General features: G+C 46.3%; 1 protein-coding gene across 2 annotated transcripts in view; it reads right to left on the bottom strand.

The window, feature by feature from the left end:
* The window catches only part of HRH1 (histamine receptor H1), a 73,749-nt gene that overhangs the window by 43,598 nt on the left and 6,316 nt on the right, over window positions 1-23,835 (bottom strand). Inside the window, exon 2 of one of the 2 annotated variants that reach the window (XM_059387903.1) lies at window positions 9,829-9,956. The exons of the other annotated variant lie outside the window; for it this stretch is intronic. Within the exon in view, the coding sequence (XP_059243886.1) occupies window positions 9,829-9,856 (28 nt within the window). The 5' untranslated portion in view covers window positions 9,857-9,956. The remainder of the gene's footprint in view (window positions 1-9,828; window positions 9,957-23,835) is intronic. 2 annotated transcript variants of the gene reach the window in all.

The following is a 23,835-nucleotide window of genomic DNA, read 5'->3' as shown; positions in this document are numbered from 1 at the left end:
GAGAAGAAGGAGAAGAAGGAGAAGAAGGAGAAGAAGGAGAAGAAGAAGGAGAAGAAGAAGAAGAAGAAGAAAAAATAGAGTATGGAAACCAAGCCCTATCTTCCAGCTGAGATCTTATAATGAGATCTTATTCCCAGAAGCACCTCCGTTTCTAGCATCCTCTGTCTCCTTCCCACCCAGACTATGTGCACGGAAGTCCATGTGTTGACATAAACTCTTTGCTCCTCCCTTCCTTTCTTTCTTTCTTTTAAACAAATGGCCTTCAACATTCTGTGTCAGTTTCTATGAATTGAGTCATCCTTCTTCACAATTGCATGGTAAGACATATATGGCTGCATGATCACTTATTTAACCAGTACCCTAGAGGTGGATATTTATGGTTATTCCAAGTTTTTCTCACTTCAGACTCTCCTCAGACAATCACTGATTCACACATGTGCAAGTCTGTCTGTAGGATGGACTTCAAGAAGTAGAATCACTGGGCATTTAAAATTCTGTAGGATCCAAAGTGCTTTCCATAGGCTGGACCATTTGTGCACTACTCACAATTTCTCAGGCTCTCTCTGCACAACCTTGATAACAAGATGTCTTGTCCAACTTCTAAATCCTTGCCAGTCTGTTAAGTTAAAGTGATATGGTTGTACTTTATTCATACTTCCCATAATAAGGAAAGTTGTACATTGTTTTACATAATTGCCATTTGTATCCCCTTTTCTTTGACTGCTTTTTTTTCCTATGGGGTTGATCTTTTTCTTATTTGTTGTAGGGACTCTTTATATATTAAGAAAATTAGCTAATGTGTGAGATGTGTTAATAGCTATTTCTTTCCACGTGAGTTATTTGTCTTTTGACTTTGCTTATAGTATTGTAATGAAGATATTTATATTTTTTAGGTGTTAGAATTTATCAAACATTTTTGGTGCATTTTTTCCACTCACTCTGAGGTTGTAAAAATCTCTCATCTTCTTCAAGTAATTGTATTTTATCTTTTTTTTTTAAGTTTTTTAAGTTTTTGATCAACACAGAACTAATTCTGGTGAAATGAGTGGTTGAGGTCTACCCTAATATTTTCCAGGTAGCTCTCCAATTGTTCCAATACCATTTATTGAGTGATCCATCTCTTCTCCAGTGGTCTGCAATGCCACACTTAATACATACTAAATTCTCAAATATCTATTTCCAGACTCTTCTGTTCTTTGTATCTGTGCCTATCTGTTCTGGAGCCAGGCACCTTCATACGTGGGCATATTAACCTGCACACTTATGGTGTAGATGAAGCTAGAACCAGGTTCTCCCAGTCTGTGCTACTTTATCTCCCATAACTGGTGAGGACGCTTTCCTGACCCTGGGGGTGGAGGATCAGAGAGGCCCCAGATCCTGATCCACCAAGACAGGGAGATAAACCAGGCATTAAAGTCAGACTCTTTTTTCCCTTTGTTCTCTCAGAGGCAGTGAAGGCCATCAGCCAGCTCTGAGCTGGATTCTAGCTTTCTCAAGAGTCAAGGAGTTTTCCCTTGGGTAAGTTTGCTCAAATCCTGGAGCCTTGGTTTTCTCATCTGCAAATTGGTAGTAATAATAACACCTATGTCATGGTTCCAGGATTCAGCCTGCTAACAGCAAATGGAGGTGCGGTAGTAAAAGCCACAGTTATAATCACCAAGAGCATTGCCACCAGGACAGAGCCGCTGTCCCTTGTTCTCAGGCAAGTAACATCCATCACTGCACAGGGCCAACCTGGGAAGCTTCCTGACAGCTAGTTAACAAATCTGAAGTTCAGGCCATACAAACCCCAAGGGTATAGGATTCCCAAGGGCAAGTTACTTGGAAGAAGAAAGGGACTGCCCATTGGAACGTTAAATCTGACCTTAGAGCTGCAAAGCTAAAAAATAATTAACGTAAAGGCCAGTCTTGCTCCGGAGGGGTCCTGCTTCGGAGTCCCACAAGGGTTGCCGAAAGAGCAGGAAAACTGGGATGGTGGTTGGAGGTCATGGCTTCCATACAACACCAAATGATCCAGTGATGTCAGTCCCTGGAAGCTACACACACTCATATCTGGAACACCTATCTGCCCTCTCTGAGTGTTGGGAGCCCAGGGGAAGCCAGGCTCTGAGCCCACAACTTGCCCTAACCAGCATCTCTCAGAATGCCCACATTCCAGAACAGGCACCATATCCTCTCCCTTCTCTTTCACCCCACACCAGCATGGCTCCTTAGGTTTATAAGCCATCATCACACTGTTGCCTGTATCATCTAAGCTCCCCAAAGAGCAACACATTAATATTATTCCCATTTTCCAGATGAGTAAACTAAGATTCACTTGGAGCACATGAGTAGCCCAAACTCAAGACGCTAGAAATGCACTAAGTGAGAACTCAGTTCTTTTCAATCTATAGGCTAGATCATGAGATGCTCTGGACAGAGGCCAAAGTGGCCTGTCCACTTAGTCATCTATTTGTTCAATAAACATTCATTCAGCACGAACTTCATATTTAGAACTGGAATCAGTGTTAGATATACAGAGGCTGATAAGAACTTTCTCAAAAGGGCCAAATAAATAAGTAACTATTCTGTGATGTCAAGTGTAATGAGTGTACCAAATGCTGCAGGAGGTCAGGGAAGGAGCAATTAGTTACTATGAATCTGGGGAGGCTTCCCAGAGGAGGCAATTTTGAGACAGAGCTTGAATGATGCTTTCATCATCACTGATGAGTGGGAGTTGATCTATTCCTCAATGACTGAAAAGTCGGGTTCCTGAGCCTCACTGCTATACTGTACTTTAGAATTTCCAGGGAACTGTGTTAGAAATATCCATTCCTAAGCCTCATCCCAGACCTTCTGAGTCTGAATTTATAGTGCTAGTACCCAGAGGCACTTGAGTTTTCTCCTAGCCCCCCAGGTTTTCATCAGAGGGTGTGCATTTGGGGCCTGCTATCCAAGGGTGCAGCTATTAGCACTTTTTTTCTTAGGAGCATTATTCGTTTTAAGAAAAACTAAATCCAGTGGAAAAGCAAAGCCAGAAACCCCAGGGATAAACCCCATGCCCATTTATCCTACCATAATTAGTCTGATTCTCTCCTTTGTGTTTGAAAAACATTATCTGGGTACATTAAGAAAGTGCTTCCTCCACTCCCATTAATAATGCCCAACATGTTAGAAAAGCCTGGAGCTCCGGGAACTTCTTGTGTCTATCTGGGAGAAAGTTGGCCTGAGACACGTGAGGCAGGGAGGGAGGGCAGGCTATACTTCCCTGGTAGTTTTTAAGAAAGGGAGAAAACATTCCATGATAAAGAGCATGGAGCTAGACCGCCTGTGTTCAATTTCTGTCTCTGTTACTTCTGAGCTGTGTGACTACAAATTCCTTAACTTCTCTGGTCTCAGTTCCTTCATCCATAAAATAGGGACAACAATAATATCCGTCCCATAGGCTGTGTGAGGATTAACAGAACTCACATATGTTAAAGGTCTTAGAATTGTGCCTGTCAGATATAATACATTTTATATAACTAGTTGCTTTCATTATATTACCATAGGGTTTAGAGGTGAAAGTTGGGGGGTGGGAGGCTGGCCATCACCAAGACTGGGGCAGCTCTTAAACCAATCGGAGGCATCTTTTCAGACTAACTGCTTTCATTCAGCAAGTTCTTCCTGAAAACCAGCTATGTTCATTTACCGCACTAGGCACTGGAAATAGACCAGTGAATGAGACACAGTGCCTGTGCTCAAGAGGAGCCAGGTTTCAAGAAACGAGCAAACCATTGCATCATCTGCCTCTCTGAGTGGCAGGGACCTGTCTGGCGGGCAGGGCCCTGTGTGCTTTTAAACAACAAAGCAAGATTTCCCACTGCCTGGCTTCATCACAAGCTTATCTGTGATTTCCCACTGCCTGGCTTCAACACAAGCTTATCTGTGATGTCCAGCCTAGAACACAGGAAGGGGGCAGGAGAGGAAAAGAATGCCCAGGCACCAACTGAAGAAGATCTTCCTGTAGAGTAGAGTCACCTCCATGTACATAGACACATGTCCCGGCACTGGGGAAGAGCAGGACCAATCTTGCAGCTGTATCTGCCCAGAACAGAATTTCTCTGCACTACTGACACTTTGGGGCAGGAGAATGCTTTGTCTGGGGGGCTGTCCTGGGCATCTGCAGGATGTTCAGTAGCATCCGTCTACCTACTAGATGCCAGTAGCATTCACTCTCCCAACCCTCTCCAAAGCACCACAAAAATACCTGTAGAAAAATGCCCAGTGGGGGCCAAACCACTCTGGGCTGAGAACCACTGTTTTAGAATCGGAGCCCCTCTGCCCAAGAGAACCCCCTCCCTCAGAGAGTGAGCACTCAGAGCTGCCCACTTCTAGAAGGAAAGGCCTAAGGGATCTCGCTTCCCAAAACCAGCACAGTCTAATCCAGGGTTGGCCCCGGGAATGGTGAACTTCTAGCCTCCCCAGGCTACCACTTCAATATGGTGGGACTTGGCTGGGCCTACATTGTGTTTAAAATCCTGCCAGTCTAAGAGGTAGTACAAGCAACAGATATGACCAGAGTGGGAGTACCTTTTCCTTCTTCTTCAGGTTTCCTCTGTGGTGATTAGAAAGTTCTGATATAATCACAATAAAAAACAGAAAAGAGAAAAAGGAAAAAAAGTGCTTTCCTGGAGTGATCCAGGAGATGGAGTACCCCAGGGGTCATGGTGTGTCAGCCAAAGAGAGGACAGTCCTTGAGGTTGGAAAATCCTGATGCTGTCATTTCCCAGATAGGAGGCCTCAGGCAAGGGACTTCATCTCTTTGAGTATCAGTTTCTACATCTGTGAAATGGGCAGATAAGAACACCTATGACTTTGTGAAGTTGGAAGGCCGAACAAGATGATGTTCATGGAAGCATTTCAGACCGTGCTTGCCGCAGAGGAGTTGCTCAGTGCAGGCTAGCTCTAACTACCCGCACCCCACCACCTGCCACTTCTACTTTATAGAAGAAAACACTGAGGTACATGGAGAGGGGTGACCTGCCCAATGTCACATAGCTGAACTCCACTGCAGATCTGCTTTGGACCATTTCTGAAGCCAAGAGCAGGAAATAACTTTCCTTCTCTGGCCTGAGTTGCTTCATCTGTGAAATGGGTAGATAGAAGGGAGGGACAGATTGGATGATATCAGAAGGCTTATCTGGCCTTGTGAATGAAATCAATGTTCTATTGGGATATCTGGCTGGCTCAGTTGGAGGGGCATGGGACTCTTGATCTCAGGCTCATGAGTGCAAGCCCCACGCTGCATGAGGAGATTACTATAAATAAATAAATATTAAAAAAATTAAAGAATGTTCCATTAATGATACCAACTAACAGCTACCTAGTATTTACAGGCACCTTATATACTTTGTATCATAACCTAGGGAATAGCAAGTTAAAGATGAGGGAAATGAGTCCTCATATATCTGATAAGGAAGTAATAATCCAGAAAATATAAAGAACTCCTACAAATCAACAACAACAACAAGAACAAAAGGCAAATAACCCAAGTAAACACATGAGCAAAGACTCTGAATGGAGATCTTTCCCCAAAGATCTATGAATGGTCAATAAGGACATGAAAAAATGCCCAACATCATTAGCCATTGGGGAGACATGCAGATCAAAACCACAATGAAATATCACTAACACTCACTAGCAAGGCTAAAATAAAAAAGACAAATAGGTGCTGTTGAGGATGTGGAGAAATTAGGATTTTTTTTTTTAAGACTTTATTTATTTATTTGACAGAGAGAAATCACAAGTAGGTAGAGAGGCAGGCAGAGAGAGAGAGAGGAGGAAGCAGGCTCCCTGCTGAGCAGAGAGCCCCATGCGGGACTCGATCCCAGGACCCTGAGATCATGACCTGAGCCGAAGGCAGCGGCTTAACCACTGAGCCACCCAGGCGCCCCTAGGATCTTCATACATATTGATGAGATTGTAAAGTAGTGCAGTCTCTTTGAAAAATAGGAAATCCCTCAAAAAATTAAACACAGTTACATATGACACAAATTCCACTCCTAAGTGTATATATATATATAGATGCACAATATATATTTACATATATTATGTATGTATATTATTCCCATAGAGTATTATTCCCATAATATTCCCAAGAAAAATAAAAACATAATTCACCCCAAAACTTGTTCACAGCAGCATTATTCATAATAGCCCAAATGTGGAAACAACCCAAATGTCCGTCCACAAAATGCGGTGCATCCACACAATGGAATACTACTCAGCAACAAGGAATGAAATTCTGACATATGCCACAACATGAATAAAACCTTGAAAATATTATGCTCAGTGAAAAAGTGAAAGTGAAAGAAGCCAGATACCACAAAAGACCACATATTATATGGCTCCATTTATGGGAAATGTCCCATGTCCTTCTCTATGGCAAATCCACAGAGACCGAAAGTGGATTAGCAGTTGCCAGGGGCCGGAAGGTGAGCCGGCATGAGGGAGGAAATGCAGGGTGGTAAGAATGCTTTAAAATTAGATCATGGTGATAAGTTGCACGTCTCTGTAAACATACTGAAAACCCTGAAATGTGCACTTTAAATGGATGAACCTTATGGTATGTGAACTATGTCTTAATAAGGCTATTAAAAAAGAAAAAGTAACTGAGGGCTAGGGAGGGTGCCAGTGTGTACCTTTGGAGCAAAAGCACAGTGAGTTAGAGGGCGGTTGCACAGAAACTGTAAAGGAGATTGGTAGTTGACCAATACCATCCATTTCAGGCACCTAGGTGGGAAATAAGGGACCTAGGATTTGAAACCAGGTCTGTTCCCAAAGTCTATGACCTTGGCACCCTCTTTAAGGACGGATGTGCCCATAGACTAGGTTGGGGAATGGACCAAATATATAGGCCCCCAGGAGGGAGGAGGACAAGCTGGACCCAGAAGGAAAGGAGAACAGCACCCAGAGGCCACAGTCTGGGGAGGACATGAACCTGACCCCATGGGAGAAAAGAGGATGAAGTATGTATGAGGCAAAGGGCTGTGTGCTGAAGGAAAAGGACAGAGGCAGGCGGACAGCGCCTCCTCCCTCCGAGGTCTGGGTCCTAATGTAACTCAGCCACCTCTTCCTGGCTGCTGGAAGCTCTGGTGTTGGGCATGGAGGGGCGGAGGTAACAGAGATGCCTGCAGGAAGCAGATGTGTCAGAAAGAAACCCCACAGAGGGAACTCTTTTGGATAAACCTCTTCAGAGGGAGGCTGAATTGCCGCAGGGACAGGCTGACTCCTGTCTCTATCTGTGCCAGCCGAGAAGCTGCTGTGTTTAAAGGGAAGCCATAAACAGCTCACAGATCCCAGGTGACTGTGACCTGTTCTACTTAGTCACCCAGCATGAAGGGTCTGCTCTGTGAGCAACTTAGCAGGCAAAGTGAATTGATTCAATCAAACATAAATTCTGCACTTTTCATGCCCGTGATGCACCTGGATGGCACTGTGTTGGACACTGGGGGTGGAGGGGAGTGGGTGGAGGTGTTAAAAGGAATTCAAACAAGGTCTCCGCCCTCAAGGAGCTCATCATGAAGTAGGGGAGACAGACACACAGCAGGAATCACAACCCAGGGTGCTAAGTGTCATGATGAGAGTTAATGATGGGAGCATAGAGCTCAGAGGGACTACTCCCTCATCCTGGAGGAACTAGAGATAATTCACAAATGAGGTTATATTGGAATTGGGTTTTGAAGGATGAGTAGGAGTTCACCAGAAAAGACTGAGGGAAATGCTGTTTCAAAGTTACTCAGCTGATGAGTAGCGGGACTGGGTTGTACTTGACTCCAGGTTGTACTCTGGATTATATAACACTATCTTGATACTCCCATCACGTTAATCTCCCACATTACAACCCTAATTTTAAAAAAGTACAAGAGATATTATCCCCTTTGGAGTTGGTCCAGTTTGAATCCTGGCTTCGCCCCTCATGAACAGGATGACCTTGTGCCTAGCTGAAAGTAAGCGCTCAATGTTCATTCATTTCTTTTCCCCTTTACTTACTTGGCTATGGCCTTATCCTGCCCAGTCCCTGAGCCAACTTAAGACACTGGACACCTTCAGGTTCACCAGTAGGTGGCACCTGGAACTGTAGCCAGAGGCCTGCAATGCATATTCTAGCACGGTGGGGTGAGAATCACAGCGCCTGTGTACCTCTCTAACCCTCAGGCCCACCACCCCACCATGCTAGCCTGGAAAAATGCTTTCAATAGACAGTGGTGGTGGTGTTTGGGGGGGTATCTCCTATGGAGCATCTGGAAGTGGAGGGAGTGTTCTGAGTTATCACAGTAATTTGGAGGGCACAGCTGGCATTTTGTGGGCAGTGGCCGTGATGACCCATGCAACAAGCACTATCCTTTATCCTGCCTACCTTTCAAAGGTTCCCTGGACTACATGTAGACAGAAGCACATGATATAATCATCTAAATCCAGAACCCCTACCTCCATGTATATACACACACAAGAACCCCTACTTCCGTGCACATACACATGTAAGAACTCATACACATGCAAGAACTCATGTACATACACACACATTTTGATCTGCTCTGAATTGTCTAATATTGCTCTGATCATGTGAACTGAGGGAGGTGATACATTCTGAAATTGAAGGAGCTTGACCATGGGTTGAATCAGTTGTTGACATTTGATCTGCCAATTCAACACACCTACATCCACCTGTATTTGTAGCTCTGCATTTCCCTGATTCTAGATGTGGCTGCAGGCTTCTGTCTGCTTCAGAAAATCTTCAAGTGTTGGCATGCCCAAGTGTTTACATGGTGAAACCTGTATTATTATTACATTATAAATAATTTTCCTTTCATTTCTCCTTTACCATAAGATTAGTTTCTACTAATTACATTAGTAGAAAGGTCTTCGCCCTCAAGGAGCTTATCATGAAGTAGGGGAGACAGACACACAGCAGGAATCACAACCCAGGGTGCTAAATGTCATGATGAGAGTTAATGATGGGAGCATAGAGCTCAGAGGGACTACTCCCTCATCCTGGAGGAACTAGGGATAATTCACAAATGAGGTTATATTGGAATTGGGTTTTGAAGGATGAGTAGGAGTTCACCAGAAAAGACTGAGGGAAGTGCTGTTTCAAAGTTACTCAGTTACTCAGTTACATTACATTCTATGAATTACATTCTGGTAATTACATTCTTGCAGTTACTACATTATTCTTAGTGTTTGTAGATAGGTTGTTTGATCTATGTTTGAACTGCATTTCAGGATGGTAAAGAGGGTATCACAAACTTTTGGTAATAAAAGGGAGCATTGGGGGGCACCTGGGTGGCTCAGTTGGTTGAGCAACTGCCTTCAGCTCAGGTCGTGATCCCAGGGTCCTGCGATTGAGCCCTGCAAGGGCTCCCTGCTGAGCGGGGAGCCAGTTTCTCCCTCTCCCTCTGCTTGCTGCTCTGCCTACTTGTGTTCTCGCTCTATCTGTCAAATAAATAAAAATCTTTTTTTTTTTAAGTGGGGGGAGCATTGGGTCTGAGGGATTCAGAATCACTGGTCTAGTCCATACATGTCCATCCCAAAGAAATGGGCATCTTTCCCGACAGATAGTAGAGCCGAAGGATAGGAGCCAGGCTTTGGGAGCCAGAAAAACTTAATTTGAAACCCAGCTCTACTGCTCACAATTATACGACCTGAGGGGATTTGTATAATCCTGCTGATCCTAAGCTTCCTTGTCTGCAAAATGGGGATAAAATAGCCACCTCAAAGGGTTGTAGTGAGGGTTCAATAAGGTTGACTGTGGAAGGGCACAAATTAAGTGCTCAGTAACAGCAGTAACAGTAACAACTGATTTACCATTATGTCCTTGTTGCTGTTTCTCCATGGAGTCCTCCCCAGCGTAGAACACTGAGCTGTGACCGGGCCTTAGTGTTTCAACCACACCAGCCACTTCCAGCCTGGCTCAGCATCCTGATCTCCAGAACCTGAGAGAGATCCATATAAACCATGAAACCAAGACACCCCTGTTGGGACCATGTGAATCAGGCCTGATTCACTACCGAGTGCTGCCCTGGGTGGTGTGGGTGGAATGTGTTCTATGGTCCAAAGCGCCTCTAGTCTCTGCACTGGTTTTGAGCTCAGCTTCCCCACTTTTCCCACCACTGCTGGGGCCCTGGCATGCCCTGCACTGAGTCCGCAGGCTCTGGGGACCTGCCAGGAGCCGCCTCCTAGGTTCCGGCTCTGGCTCCTGAGCCTCCAGGATCAGCCAGGCCCCTCTGCACCAGGCCCACATCAGCCTCAGAGTGCTGGAGACAGCTGTGGTCCTCCCACGGTTAGGCATCCATGGAGCCCTCAACTGGTTCTACATAAGCCACCAAGTGATAGTTCATGGCATACAGATTCTGGAGTGGGCCCTGGGAGCTGGCTTTCTTTATCATTCTGGTGGCTCTCGTTCTTTCACTGAACTTTGCTCTCGATTCCTCACAGTAATCCCAGTTTTCATCTCCTGCTCTCAGGAACCCCAGGCAGCCCTTGAACCATGCATTTGGCCATCAGTGGGAACTGGTTCCTTCCCCCAAGGCAATGGGAACCCGCAGAGTTGTCAGAACGGAGTGGTCCCCTCCCGGCCTCAGAAGAGACCGAGAGCCATCTCTTTAGACCTCCTCTCTTTGGCTGAGTCATTAGGAATTCAGAGAAGGTGGAATGCCTGGGTGGCTAAGGTGTTAAGCATCTTCCTTCACCTCAGGTCATGATCCCAGGGTCCTGGGATCAAGCCCCACATGAGGCTCTCTGCTCCACTTCTTCCTCTTCCACTCACCCTGCTTGTGTTCCCTCTCTTGCTTTGTTTCTCTCTGTCAAATAAATAAATAAAAATCTTAAAAGCACCTGCTTAAAAAAAATTAATTCAGAGAAGGTGAGGAAGGAAATCTGGTCTTGATCAAGTGTCATCTGAGAGGATCAAGATAAGAAGTTCATGGTCTAGCTGGGAGGAGCTGGTCATGTAACAGATAACTATAGTTAAATGTGGTACATGTTGAGTATGACATTCACTCTAAAGGTCATCTCACAGGGAAATGGCTAACTAATTCCGCCTAGGCAAGGTGGGAAGCCTTCTGAGAGACGTTAACATTGCAATGGGGGATTGAGGGATGAGGAGGAGTTCTCTAAGTCTTGGGCTAGACTCGCAAGTCTCACCTCATTCTGCTAGCCCTACAACTCTGGCATGGTTAGCCCGTGCCTTTCTTTCTGAGTCACAACCATGGGGGAAGAGGCAGTGGAGAAGGGACTGAGAATGAAACACAACTCTACACCCAGAATGATCCATATTTAGACAGGATTCTGGTTCAGAGATATTGGCTTCCCCAGACTGTCCCCAAAGCACAAAAATCCCAGAGTCCCACAGAGCACAATTTCCTCAGAAAGTCCTCTATGTTATATAAAAAATGTGACTCCAAAATCAAGTAAATTTCAGAAACCTTAAGTTAAGCAAAGTCAAGCAGATTCTACTGCAGGATTTCTCAGAGCCTTTAAAGGTAAAATAATAAGACAATAATAATTTATATATTTAAAATAAATTTTTATAAATAATTTAATACCATTATAAATATAATAATTTAACAGCTATCCTTTGTTTAATGCTTCCTAATGTGCAAGACAGGTGCTATGCATTATCTCATGAATGTTCATGGTAACTTTACATCATCAGTACTGCTATTATTCTCATTTTGCAGACAAGACTGAATCAACCCAAGAAGTGAAGTTCACTGCCAAGATCACAGTAAACAGTGAAGCTGAGAGTCAAAGCCAGGCTCTGTCAGACCTGAAGTCCTCATGCTTTAAAGGGCACTGTGAATCCCTAAGAAGGGGATATGATATGCAGCATTCCTAGACTTAAGCAGCCATGGATCCTTCTTCTAGTCAGGGTTCTGCAGAGTAACTTTGGGAAACACTGTTCTTTCTTCCTACCAAGATGCAGTAAAGGTAACAGAAGGGCTTCTGAGGCTCTGTTTCTCTCTCTTCTTCTCCCTTCTCAGCTGGGCCCAGGGATCCACAGTCCTCAGCAGGCCCTTCTATGTTCACCCCAGGGATCACTGTGAGAATCCAGAGGAGTTCCCCCGGGAAGCCAAGAGTCCAGCCAGCAGTTCCTAAACTGTCCGGCTCTAAACAGATGACCTCATTGGGTACAGATCACACACAGAGGGTTCCAAATTTTATTCTCAGCTAGTTCTAAGTGACTTCTTCAAACTTAGCAGCCAATTCTGTCTCCAGCAGACTAAATAGGTTATGAACTCAGAATTCTTGTGTCATTACCCACTTAACAGGACAAAGTATGGGCCTCTGAAAACTGGTGCAGTGTCACCAAATGGGGCCACTGGCTAGACTCAGGCCTGATCTTTTCTCATTTGGACCCTGACATCAGTCTCTGCACTGATGTCTCCAGACCCTTCTTGCCAATTCGTCGCTGCTGGCAGAGTGGCCTTTCAATCGGCTATATTCTGCCACTCCCTTCCTTGGAAGTCCCTGATATCTCCCTAGTGCTCTGATAAAAGTCCAAATCACTTGGCCTGATTTTCAAGGTCCTGGGAGATGTGGCAGACTTTTTAGTCTTTGTCCCTTTCTCAAAAGAACACATGGATGAACAAAGGGGCTATAAAAGTGACATGCACAAGGTCTAGGTACCCTGTCCCCGAAGACAGACCAACTCACAGAAGGAGCCAAGTAAGTAACACCTGCCACATCTCCTGTCCATATATCTTTTATTTTGGACACTCTTTAATAAGGAACAAAGAAAAACTTTCTACTTAACAAATAAGTAAGAAAGTTGTATTAATATATCCCACTTGATCCTGCTTGAGAACAAGCAAGAGACCCCAGGGAGGTGGTCAAAGAGATTCAGACATGTCCCCTTGGAGGGTAGTCCCCAAACTGGGGCAATGCACTCTTAGTCCCCATCTAAGACCAATGCCACATGCCTATTTCAGGGTCCTGCACTGGATGAAGAGCAGCAAGAGCTGGAGGCTGAGCAGGTGAAGTCCAGATGCTTCCAGGCCCAGCATCACCTCATTTTGTAAGGCATGTACATGTCATCGTGTTCAAATGCAGATTCTGATTCTGCAAGTCTGGAGTAGGGCCTGCAGCTCCACCTTTCTAACAAGCTCCCAAGTTATGTTGTTGCTCCTGGTCCTAGGACCACTCTACGAAGGGCAAGTTTCTAGAGAATAAATGGGCCATGCAAACCCCTCCACCCACCTACTGGGCCACCTGGCAACCCTGAATCTTTCACTCATTGTGATGAGAAGATTCTAGGTTAAATCAAGGGAAGCAATGCCTAACCATCCTGTTTCTCTCTCTAGGTGTGTCCATCTCCAACCACCTCCCTGCCCGTAAGCTTTATTTTATACTCTGGCAAAACCTAATTCTTTAGAGTTTCCTGCACACACCATGCTATTTAGCTGGAATGCTGTTTTGTTCTGCTGAGACCATAACTTCTGCCTGTAAGCTCATTTTACCTCATTTTGCTGAATTTCATCCTACTCATCTTTGAAAACTAGGCAGGCACACCCTTAGGCTGAGCTAAGTACTCCCACCTAACCCTGCCGACATCTGTGCAGCTGTGAGCCTTGCGTCCATCTAGACCATGACACATATCTTATTACATGGAGACTGAGTGGATATAGGTCTGCCTTCCCCACCATGCTGCGAGTTCAAAAGCATGGGTCATGCTTTGTCCCCTTTGTCTCTCCAGCGCCTAGTACAAAGCCTGGCACATAGGAGGCGTGTGATAAACGTCTGGTACTCTGATCCAAAGCTGGTAACATCTCCTCCAAGAAAAGAGTTCAGCAAATTCTTTCCATCTTGAAGAGAAAAGACTTACTATTATAAACAAAGTGTTTTTTGGGTTTTTTTTTTTTCCTGCTTCCTTGCCTGCTCCTGAGTTTAAAGAAAGGTGTGAAGTGAAAATAAGAGTAATGCAGTTTGCAGTTGCTTTGCCTGGGTTAAATCATTGAGTCCTGTGAGGCAGATCCACCTATCAAAGCCCCTTGGACAGATAAGAAAACTGGGACTTCCAGGGGCCGCTGACCTGTCATGGAGTGTGCAAGTGGGAATTCCAAGCTTTGTGTGACTCCAAACTCTGGGATCCTTCTTCTGAATTCCTCCAAAACTGCAGGGCTTGAAATATGCATTCTAAATAGGGGAGAGGAGGCCTAAGAGTGTCCACGTGCAGGGAAGGGGACCCTTTCCTTGAAACAAGGTGTCAAAGGGATCTAATTATTGAAGAGTACCTGGATAGGGAGATTGGGTCTCCAAATGGAGCTGTTCTTGCTGCAAGACAGTGAGCAACTCATTTTTGATATCAATTCACAGACACAGCCGGAAGGGTTGTCAGCTTTGACTTGATAGAGATGCAGTAGGGAGGCTGTTTCAAAGGGCAAGACAATGAATGTACTGCCTCTTGAAGGGGGTGGAAAGAACACAGGTGGATAAGGGATTCCAGAATGAGTCACATCCGGGCTTCGGCCTGTCCAAGCCTTTGGGGGCCTGGGAGGTGGCTGCAAGTTGGCCCCACGGGTGGTGCCCTGTGTCCCACACTCCCTACAGGAACAAAGTCTCCAGATGAGCCCAGTTAGCCTTTGTCTCCCCCATCATGGCCTGGCTTCCTACCCCCACTCTCTTTCTCTGAGCCATCTCTGCTATAATGAGCTGGCTGAGGTGGGCCAGAGGGTGAGCAAGGGAATGATGTTCCCTCCCCATGGACCTCTTCTAGGCTTCTCCTACTCCCCCACCTCTTGGTTTCCATGACAGCATCTGGCAATGAGGCATCTACTTCAAAACGCTAGCAAGGATGCTGGGCAGGAGCCACAGAGACACAGGCCTGGGGGTGATAGGCTGTTGAGTACCTACTCTGTGTGGGTCCCGTCCAAGACTTGACACCCAGCCCCTCCCTACAGCTTACCTCAACGAAGCAAGGAACCTGGTATTGTCCTATTTCATAGTTAAGGAAACTGACGCACAGAGAGGGGAAGCAACATGCTCAGGATTACATGGAGCAGAGCCAGGATTCAAACTTAGACTTCTGTGGGACCCAGGTCCAGGCCTTTACTCACTATATCACTCTGCCCCTTGGCCACAGGTCAAGGCCTGAAGTCTGACACTTGCCATAGGCCCCTGGATGAATCCCTTCATCTCTCTGAGACTCTAGAATGGGATCGATGAGTTCCATTGCTCCAAGGGACTGTGAGGACAGAAATAAGTTAGGGCAAGCCCCAGGCTCTTGTTTGGATTTCAGTAAAGGGGTCTGTGTTCCATTTCCAACTGGAAAGGTCCCAACCCCAGGGTTCTGGGCAGATCAGAGCCAGGGCTGCCCAAAATCCACCAGTAGCAGTCCAACCCAGAGGTGTCCCTTGTATGCTGCCCCACTTCCCGTGTTCCTAACAATAATGGCCCTCGTTTACTGGGCACCCCCTGACCTGCTAGGGTCCTGCATGCTCACAATGACCTCAGGAGGGAGGCACAGTTATTATTCTCTTGTTGCAGATCAGGAAACTCCTTGGTGGCACCCAAAGTAAGCCTCTCAGGCAGGAGGCACCCTTTGCGTCTGCCCAGATAACTGGGTAACCAGACTGATTATGCTCAGTTCTTCAAAATAGGCCTGGGAGCTTATCACGCCTCATCGCCTCATTGTGTCCACATTATACCCTGGACTAGGCCACCACTGCCCTCTGCTTGAAAGATGGCAGTAGCCTCCCTGGAGCCATCTGCCACCACTCTTCCCTCCCTACAGTGTATCGCCCACACAGCAGCCAGGGTGATGCTCTCTATTGCACATTCGATCATGTCATTGGAGGCTCCCAATGTCCTCTGAACAAAAGCCAGGTCCTCACAATGGCTATCGAGGCCTCGCCTGCCTGACCCCATGACTCTGACTCGATCCCCTACACTTGCCCTTGCACACTCTGCTCTAGTTACGCAAGTTTCCTTCCTCTTTCTAGAACATTCCAGACCAACTCCAGCTCAGGGTCTTGCTGTTTCCTTTGTCCAGAAGGCTTTTCCCTCATGCTTCAGTTCCTCACTTGATTCATATGCTACTCTGCCTACCCACATGAATGGACACCCCTAATTTTCCCACCCTGTTTATCATTTACCACTCTTTATCACTGCATTTTATATTCACTTGTTGACGTATTTCCCACCTGTTCTCCTAAGAAGGTAGCACCTTTCATCTTGTGCATCCCTGTATCTTAGCCCCCAGAAGAGCCATTCATGGGTTATCTGTGGGGTGGCCTGGGGCAAAGTTTCTGCACAACCAGAAACAGGCTAACCCCAAGTATAAATCTGACTCTTGAAATGCAGAATGTGAAACATACAGAACAGCCGCAGTTGGCAGAAATCAGGGACAAACATCCAAAGCCATCAGGTCACAGAAACACGACACACAGAGGTCATAAACGAGCCAGCAGGATCCTGGAAGCAGCACAGAGGCTCGCCTGGGTAGACATCTTTGCCTGCTTTGTTCTGCTGAGTGTCCCAAGCGCCTAGAGGAGGGCCTGGTAGACAGTAGATGCTCAATAAATGTTTGTTGAATGAATGAAAGGAGCCGTGGAGCAAAAAGAAGAACCAGTTGGCATCAGCAGGAACAGTGAAAGCTGAGGAGCAGATTGCTGAGGCCCTTCATTGTCCCTGTCCTAGAGAGGGGAACAGAAAACACTAGATCTGAATGACCCTCCAGTTCCCCATGGGGTGACACTGTCATCTGACAGCAGTGACACTCTTTTTTGTCTTTCTCACATTCCATTATATACAGATCATACACCCCAGGGTGCATCTCAAGTCCAGTCGCTATAGCCCCAAATAACTAACAGGGAAGGCTTCCTGGAAGAGTCACCACAGAAGGGGGAACCCAGAACAAGCATTCCCCTCACTCCTTTTCTTTCTTTCTTTCTTTCTTTAGACAGTGGCACTGAGATATAATCTACAAACCATAAGATTCCCTCACTTTGCTATGTATATTTTATCACAATAAAAAAAAAATCCCTAGAATAAAACTCACTTGTTTGAAGTGTACAATTCAGTGGGAACGTAGGGCTTAAGTGGACAGGGGAAGTGGGAGGTATGATGGCAGCGAAGTCATGGTGATGAGGAGCCACGAGGAGTGTCCAGGGAAGGGTGAGTTGTCCAGCATGGATGGGGACTAGTGCACAAAGAGCCCGTGGATAGAACTCTGGCCTGGAGTCTAGATTTGATGTGGGAAGTCTCAGAAAGAGAGCGGTCTGTTCAAAGCCAGTGGTGGTGCCCATAAAGGCCACAAGACCTGGGTTCTAGAGCCAGCTCTGTCATTATAGGAGGTGAGACCCTGAGCCAGTCTCCCTCCCTCTTCCAGGCCCACATTCCTCCTCTGAAGGAGAGACCTTTGTAGCTCTAATGTCCCCTAAACAATGTGGTAAAGAAGAGGGGCTGGGAGCCAGATCTGGCTGTGAATCCTAGTTCCTCCACTTTCTGACTGTGTGATTCTGGGCTCCTCATCATTAAAACAGGGACAACAACAGTCCTGACCTCATGAGGCTATTTAGAGGCCAGATGAGCTGACAATATAAAGTGCTCGGCACGACATCAGACACATAGTAGATGCTCAGTGTGTGCCATTATTACCAGTGCCTTGTGTTGGGTGAAGCCAGTGATGTGTGAGGGAATAATGTAAGGTAATAAGCCTAGAAGTTGAGATCTGCCCCCTACTGCACTATTTACAAGGTAACATTAAGTGCACAGATACACACAGAGCTCTGTGTCTGGGATGAAAGGGAGTAAGATGCATTCACCAGGAAAACGCTTGGTTTCCCCTAGCAACCAAGGACGCAGAGAGCCCTGGGTGTTCAGAACTGGCAATGTGGAGCTCGCCAATAGAGAACTCAGCACTGACGGGGCAACTTGGGTGTCCAAACCTTGTGCATCTGAATCCCTGTCCCTCACTCAAGCTCCCTGCTTCAACCTGCAGAGCCAAATGCCCCACTTGAGCTTTCTTCCCTACTTGCCTGCCTGCTTTTCCAGCTTGTAACAGAAAGGAAAGAGTGAGATCTCTTGGTATCAGTGAGCTCTCCACACAGGGAACCCAGGATTTAGTGTTGTGACTGACTCTTGCCACCCACCCTAGAACTCACATCTAGAAAGAGCCACATTTTATATCTATAGAGGCATGAATGAAGGAATATATCCTGGGATACCAAGGGAAGAGTCAGGATTGTCTGACTTTGAACGATTTCTAAAATGTTCTGGGCAATTAACGTTATGGGCATTGTGGCACTAAGGAAAAAGGTCAGAGAATCTCTGTTTAAATGCCAGGTTGGCTAAACTAGCTGTGAAACCCTGGGCGAGTCACTCAGCCTCTCTGAGCTTCCTTTAACATTGCACTTTCTCAGCTGGGAACCTCACATCCTGTTTCACTGTGACTTGTCCAGTGTCTGTCTTCTCTGCCACCCTGTAAAGGCAATGGGTGTGTCTGTCTGTTCACTGCAGCATCCCAAGCACACAGCAGGGGCACAATCCCCACAACAGACTCCAACTCCTGCTTTCCTTTTCTTCACCTGCCACTGAACCCAGGCAGCCCTGCTTGTTTAGGTTTGGCAAGGGCTCCATGCAGCTCTAAGACTATAAGCGAGGACTTCTTTTGCAGGAACTCTGGTCAAAAGACCGATGTTTGCCTCTGACCCAGGACTGAACTGCAGTCTGTTTCTGTTGCTGGTTTGATACAGGAACTCCATAAAGGAAGCAGAGTCACACGGATGGTTTCAATTAAGCAGAAAAGCCATAAATCCTCTATTCCCACAAAAACTGGAGTGATTTATACTAGGATCCAGATATCAGAACGCACAACACAATCTATGTCTATAGCCATATATGGCAGAGGAAAGCAGGTATGCAGGAGGAAAGAGCTGATCTTTGTGGGCAAGAAGAGCTTTAGAAAAAAGAGAGAGAGAACATACATTTCCATCTCTTGTGAAGTTTGCAGTCTGGAGGTGGAAAGAAACAGGTAAAGCAGGTGTTTGTTTTACGTGATGCTGAGGATACAGCCAGTCTGGGGGATCAGTGTATGAGTGACAGAAGGGCATGATCCCCCCCCCCCAAACACAAAATAAATCACTTCCTTCTCTGTGCCCACCCTCATTACGTCTACTTTCCTTTTGTTGACATGACATTTCTTGGGTTCCCTACCTACCTTCCAACCTTCAGTACTTCCTGTCCCTCCGTGGTCACACTCTATGATGTGGCCTGACCAGCCTACTTACTCTTCCCGAAGACTGTTCCTTCCCTCCCACCTGCGTGCCTCTTTGCTCACGCTCTTCCCTCTGCCCAAAATGTTCTTCCTCCACACCCCTATCCATCGAAAACTTCTATTTCAAAGCCCTGTTCACATTGACTCATTCACCCATGCATTCATTCGACAAATATTTTCTGAGGGCTTACTATGCCCCCCACACTGTGATGGGTACCAGGGATCTAATGGGAGAGACAGCCACAGCCTGTGTCCTCAGGCTGCTTACAGCCATGAGCAGATAGATGGTTACAACAAGGAGTAACACATGTGGTAGAGGTAAGACCAGGGGGTACTGTGAGTTCAGAGAAGCCTACTGTGAGTCCAGCCTAGCCTCTAAGGGGGCGGGCAGTGTTTAAGAAAGGCTTCCTGGAAGAGGAGACTTCTGAATCTGAGTTCTGAAGAATGAGATGAAAGGAGAAAGAGGTTTATATTTACATTTAATATATGTGAATATATACAGTTATGGCCATGATAATGACCGCTTATTGAGTGCTGCTAGGAGCCAAGCACTGGGCTAAGCCCTCCTTTAGCCCTCTCAGCCCTTTGGAGTGAGCACTGCTCTCGTTCCCATTGACCTGATGAGAAGTCTGAAGCACAGAGACACTAAGAATTTGCTCCTGGTTACACAGCTACCAAGGGGCGGAGCTGGGGTTCAAACTCAGCATGGCCCCAGAACCCACACTTCTGACTGGTGCACTGTGCCATCCTACACTGTCAGAGCTATCCTGCCACACTCTCTTTTCACTTAATGACATGTTTACCATGGACATCTTTCCAAGTTGTGATACTCGGATTTCATTCTATTTAATGGCTACAGAGGATGCCACTGGATTTTGAGCAGGGAATTGACATGATCAGATTTGTGCCTAGCAAAGAGCCCTTGGTGGTGGGGTGGGGGAGAAGGGCGGGCAGCAGAGTGTTGTCGGGGTTTCTAGGGGGGAGGGAAGGCCTAACCCAGGCTGGAATAGGGGGCTGTGGAGGGGGCTCGGCTTCGGGGAACAGGACAGGGCAGTGGGTGCAGCAGTTGTCAATACTAAGGGAGGGAGGAAATGCAGGAGGCGGAGGGTGGGACCCCTTCTTTACAAGACCTCTCACAGACCCAAGCATCTTTTCCCTTGGCCCCCACCTCACCCCTGTGTGTTCTCATTCATTCTCTCCCAGCATGCTCCAGCTAGCACTCCCAATTAAGAGTGAGTGATCATCAGTTTCAGTTCCGCTGAGACGTGCAGATGTGGTGCCTGTGGAATTCTTAATTCTTCGAATAATCTCCCCAGAAGGACCCTGTCTATTCTACCCAAAATGCAAGAAACAAGCAGAAAAACCCATGAGTTAGTTACCTGATGGCATTGCTTTAACACTGTTCTAAAGTAATGCCCCAGCCAGACTCACCACACTCAACCACCTGTCTGTCCCAATGCATCTGTTCCAAAATAGTGTCAGTGCATCCCATTCTCCCCACTGCCACTACCTCCTGGTCCAAATGACCACATTCTCTCATCTGGAGACTGCAATAGCCGCCTTACAGGTCTCCCCAGTTCCACGCTAGCATAAGTTAGTCAACATCTCAGACTTCAGTGTTCTTATTGATAAAATGGGCACACTCATTCTTATCTCACAGGACTGTGGAGGGAACTGGCGACATCATGAATGGAAAGCCCTGGCCTGGTGTGCTTTCCTCGACAGATGGCAGTTCTTTTCCCTGGTCAGCTGGATCCAGTCAGCTGGATCAGAAGGCTCAGAAGTCCTTTTTTCAGAGTCTGCTGGTATACAGAATGAGCAGGTGTCAGAGGCCCCCAGCTGTCCCTACCTCTGTGGAGGCTTCTTGTCCTATTTCCTTCCACATGTTTCCTTCCAGGTAATGGGAACATCACTACCTTCATATCCCTGGCCTCCCCCACCTCCTCATTTGCTCATCTCCTGGGTCTGTGCTGCATACCACATGTTTATGAGTGAGTTGCAGAGATGAAATAGGCAAGTATTATTCACTCTCTTCTCCGCTTCCCCTAGAAGCCAGCCTACCTGCAGGAAGCATGTATCTAACTGGGCTCTCTACCAGGAAGGAGGCGGGGCTACGCCCCTGTGAGGCCCAGCACTGCCTGCACCCAGACAGGTGGGGACACTGTTCTGGCCTTCAGCCAGGGTTACTGTAATCAGTGCTAATGGTGACACATTGTTCTCTAGCTGTCCAGCTGAGCAGAACTCTCAGTTGGGCCAGAACGCAAGTCAGGCAAAGGAGTGCTATGTATCGCCCCCCTTCCAGCCTCAAAAGGAGAGAAGAGAAGGAGAAACCCTGCCCTCTGTTCCCAACTTGTTTATCGAGCTCCTCGGGTTCTCAGTCAAGTCTGGTGTTGGGTGCTGGGAGAACCAATCAATCAATAATGGACAAATATTGACTGCATCCTTGATATAACCATGATAAAGAACCCATCTTTGTTCAGTGTTTCTTACTACTCTTAAAATGCCTAAAAGCATTTTTGGGTGTGTGAATACTACAAAGTACCCGGTACATCCCCCATCTCGGCAGTGTCTGCCACCCTCCATGGGATCCAGGCATGCCTTTGTCTTTAAGGCTCTAGCTGTGACCTTACTTTCTTCATTTAGTAAGTTTTTAATGCACACCTACTAGGTGCTCAGGGCTTACTAATGGAGTCATTGTGGGCATAGCAGTAAACCAGGCAGATGACATCCCTACCCCTGGGGCTGGAAGTCTGATGGGCACTATGTAGAAAATCAGTGGAGAGGAACTGGATTGGAGTGGGGACAGGAAGCCAAAACAGGGTAGTCAGGGAACGCCTCTCCAAAGACGGAACATTTGAGTCCTCGGTGATGAGAAGATCAGTCACTGCAGGCTTAGGAGAAGAGGTGATCCCTAATGCTATGAGAAAAGTAATAATAATAATAATTATTATTATTCCTTTTTATAAATATGGAAACTGAGGCCAGGGAGATTACAGTGCTTCCTCTGAGGCCAAGGAGGTAACTACTGATGGCATCAGGATGTGAAATCCCAAATACTGCCACTAAACCCACTATCTCTGGGTTGTGGCAACTTTTAAAAGAATCTTATCTTGGAGTGCTTCAGCTAAGTGGCATACAGCACACCTTCAAGAAGCTTCCAGTGTAATCTGAGAAAATATCTTCATGCCAAAAACACTAATCACACAGGGAGGATCAGAAATTGATGCAAAGGATTAACACCATTCCAACTTTTAAAACCCAGTGGGGCTTGTTCTGGAACATGACAAAATGACTCCTGATCTCTTAGGGGAGAAAAAAATCCATTTTATGTTTACTTACTAATTGGTTTATTTTATAAACATTTATGAGTTGCCAGACTCTGTGATAAATCCTTTTCAAATATTAATTCTTTTGAAATTCATGACTTACTTATTACTCACAGTGATGCTGTAAATTACTACAATCACTAACCCCACTTTATACTTGAGGGGATCAAAGGAAGCATAGGTGGGATGATTTGCCCTGGACATACTCTGGTAAGTAGTGGGTCCAGACACCAAACCTGCATCGTCTGGCCCTGGGATCTCTGCTCTGACCATAAGCTGAATTTACAAGTGTCACTTACCCTACTAAATTTATCTACACAACATTTTCTCTCTTTCTGTCTCACAGGAACTTGTTTTCAAGAGATTGTGATGATCTGATTTAAATCCAGAATTCACAGTTCCCTGCCTCCCCCCAATTTGTTCTGGGGAGTCCATAGGAGGCACTTCGAAAAGCTAGACCGCCCTTCCCCAGGGAGGCTGAAACTAGATCCACCAGAGGCCCATGTTGGGCCCATCAGGGTGGACCCACCATTCAGGCAGGCAGGTGCCGAGGACAGAGGAAAGAAAGTGAGGCTTCTGTCTTGGCCCAGGATCAACAGTCATGTTGGCAGACGTTTCAGACCACATGTGTGGGCTGGTGATGGGCTATGTCTCACATAGGTCAGGGCGAGGGACAGCAAGATGAATTTATTTAATGATGATATCCTCCAGAAACAGAGAAAAGGCAGCTAGTAAATAAACAAAGTTCTCAGGAGGAGTAAGTTGAGCGAAAACTGCCTAGAAAAGTTTAAAAGGGAGGGGGAAAAAAAAGAAAAAAGAAAAGAAAATGAAGACAAAGGAAGATGTCTTTGCCAACTCTTAACACATCTAGTACATAGCTAATCATAGGAGCATTGCGGCACAGTCCCCACCAGTCTCCTATGCCCAGCTGGCATCTGCCCTCTGCTTTCCACCATAATCCTGTCAGCTGGTCGGCTGCTGGAATCATCAGAAAGGTCAACACCAGAACACACAGCCTGGGAAGAGACCTGCTAGTAATGACAAGGTTTCCAGCTCATATACCCTGAGGCCCAAGATCAGAGACCATGACTGGTGTCCCCTGGAGTTGTGCATTGCTGTGGTTCTGCCTCTGACCATACGGAGTGTATTAGTGTCTGATATAGGTGGCATACAGGTGAGAAAGGGAAGAAAGTGGCCATAAGCAGGATGGGGGCAGCTGGTTAAAGATGTGAAAAGCAAATTAAGATGCACCTTTAATTTACACCCAAACTC

Source organism: Mustela nigripes, chromosome 2 (assembly GCF_022355385.1).
Source record: "Mustela nigripes isolate SB6536 chromosome 2, MUSNIG.SB6536, whole genome shotgun sequence".
In the NCBI taxonomy this organism is placed as follows: domain Eukaryota; kingdom Metazoa; phylum Chordata; class Mammalia; order Carnivora; family Mustelidae; genus Mustela; species Mustela nigripes.
This window is presented reverse-complemented; position numbering and strand designations above follow the sequence as displayed.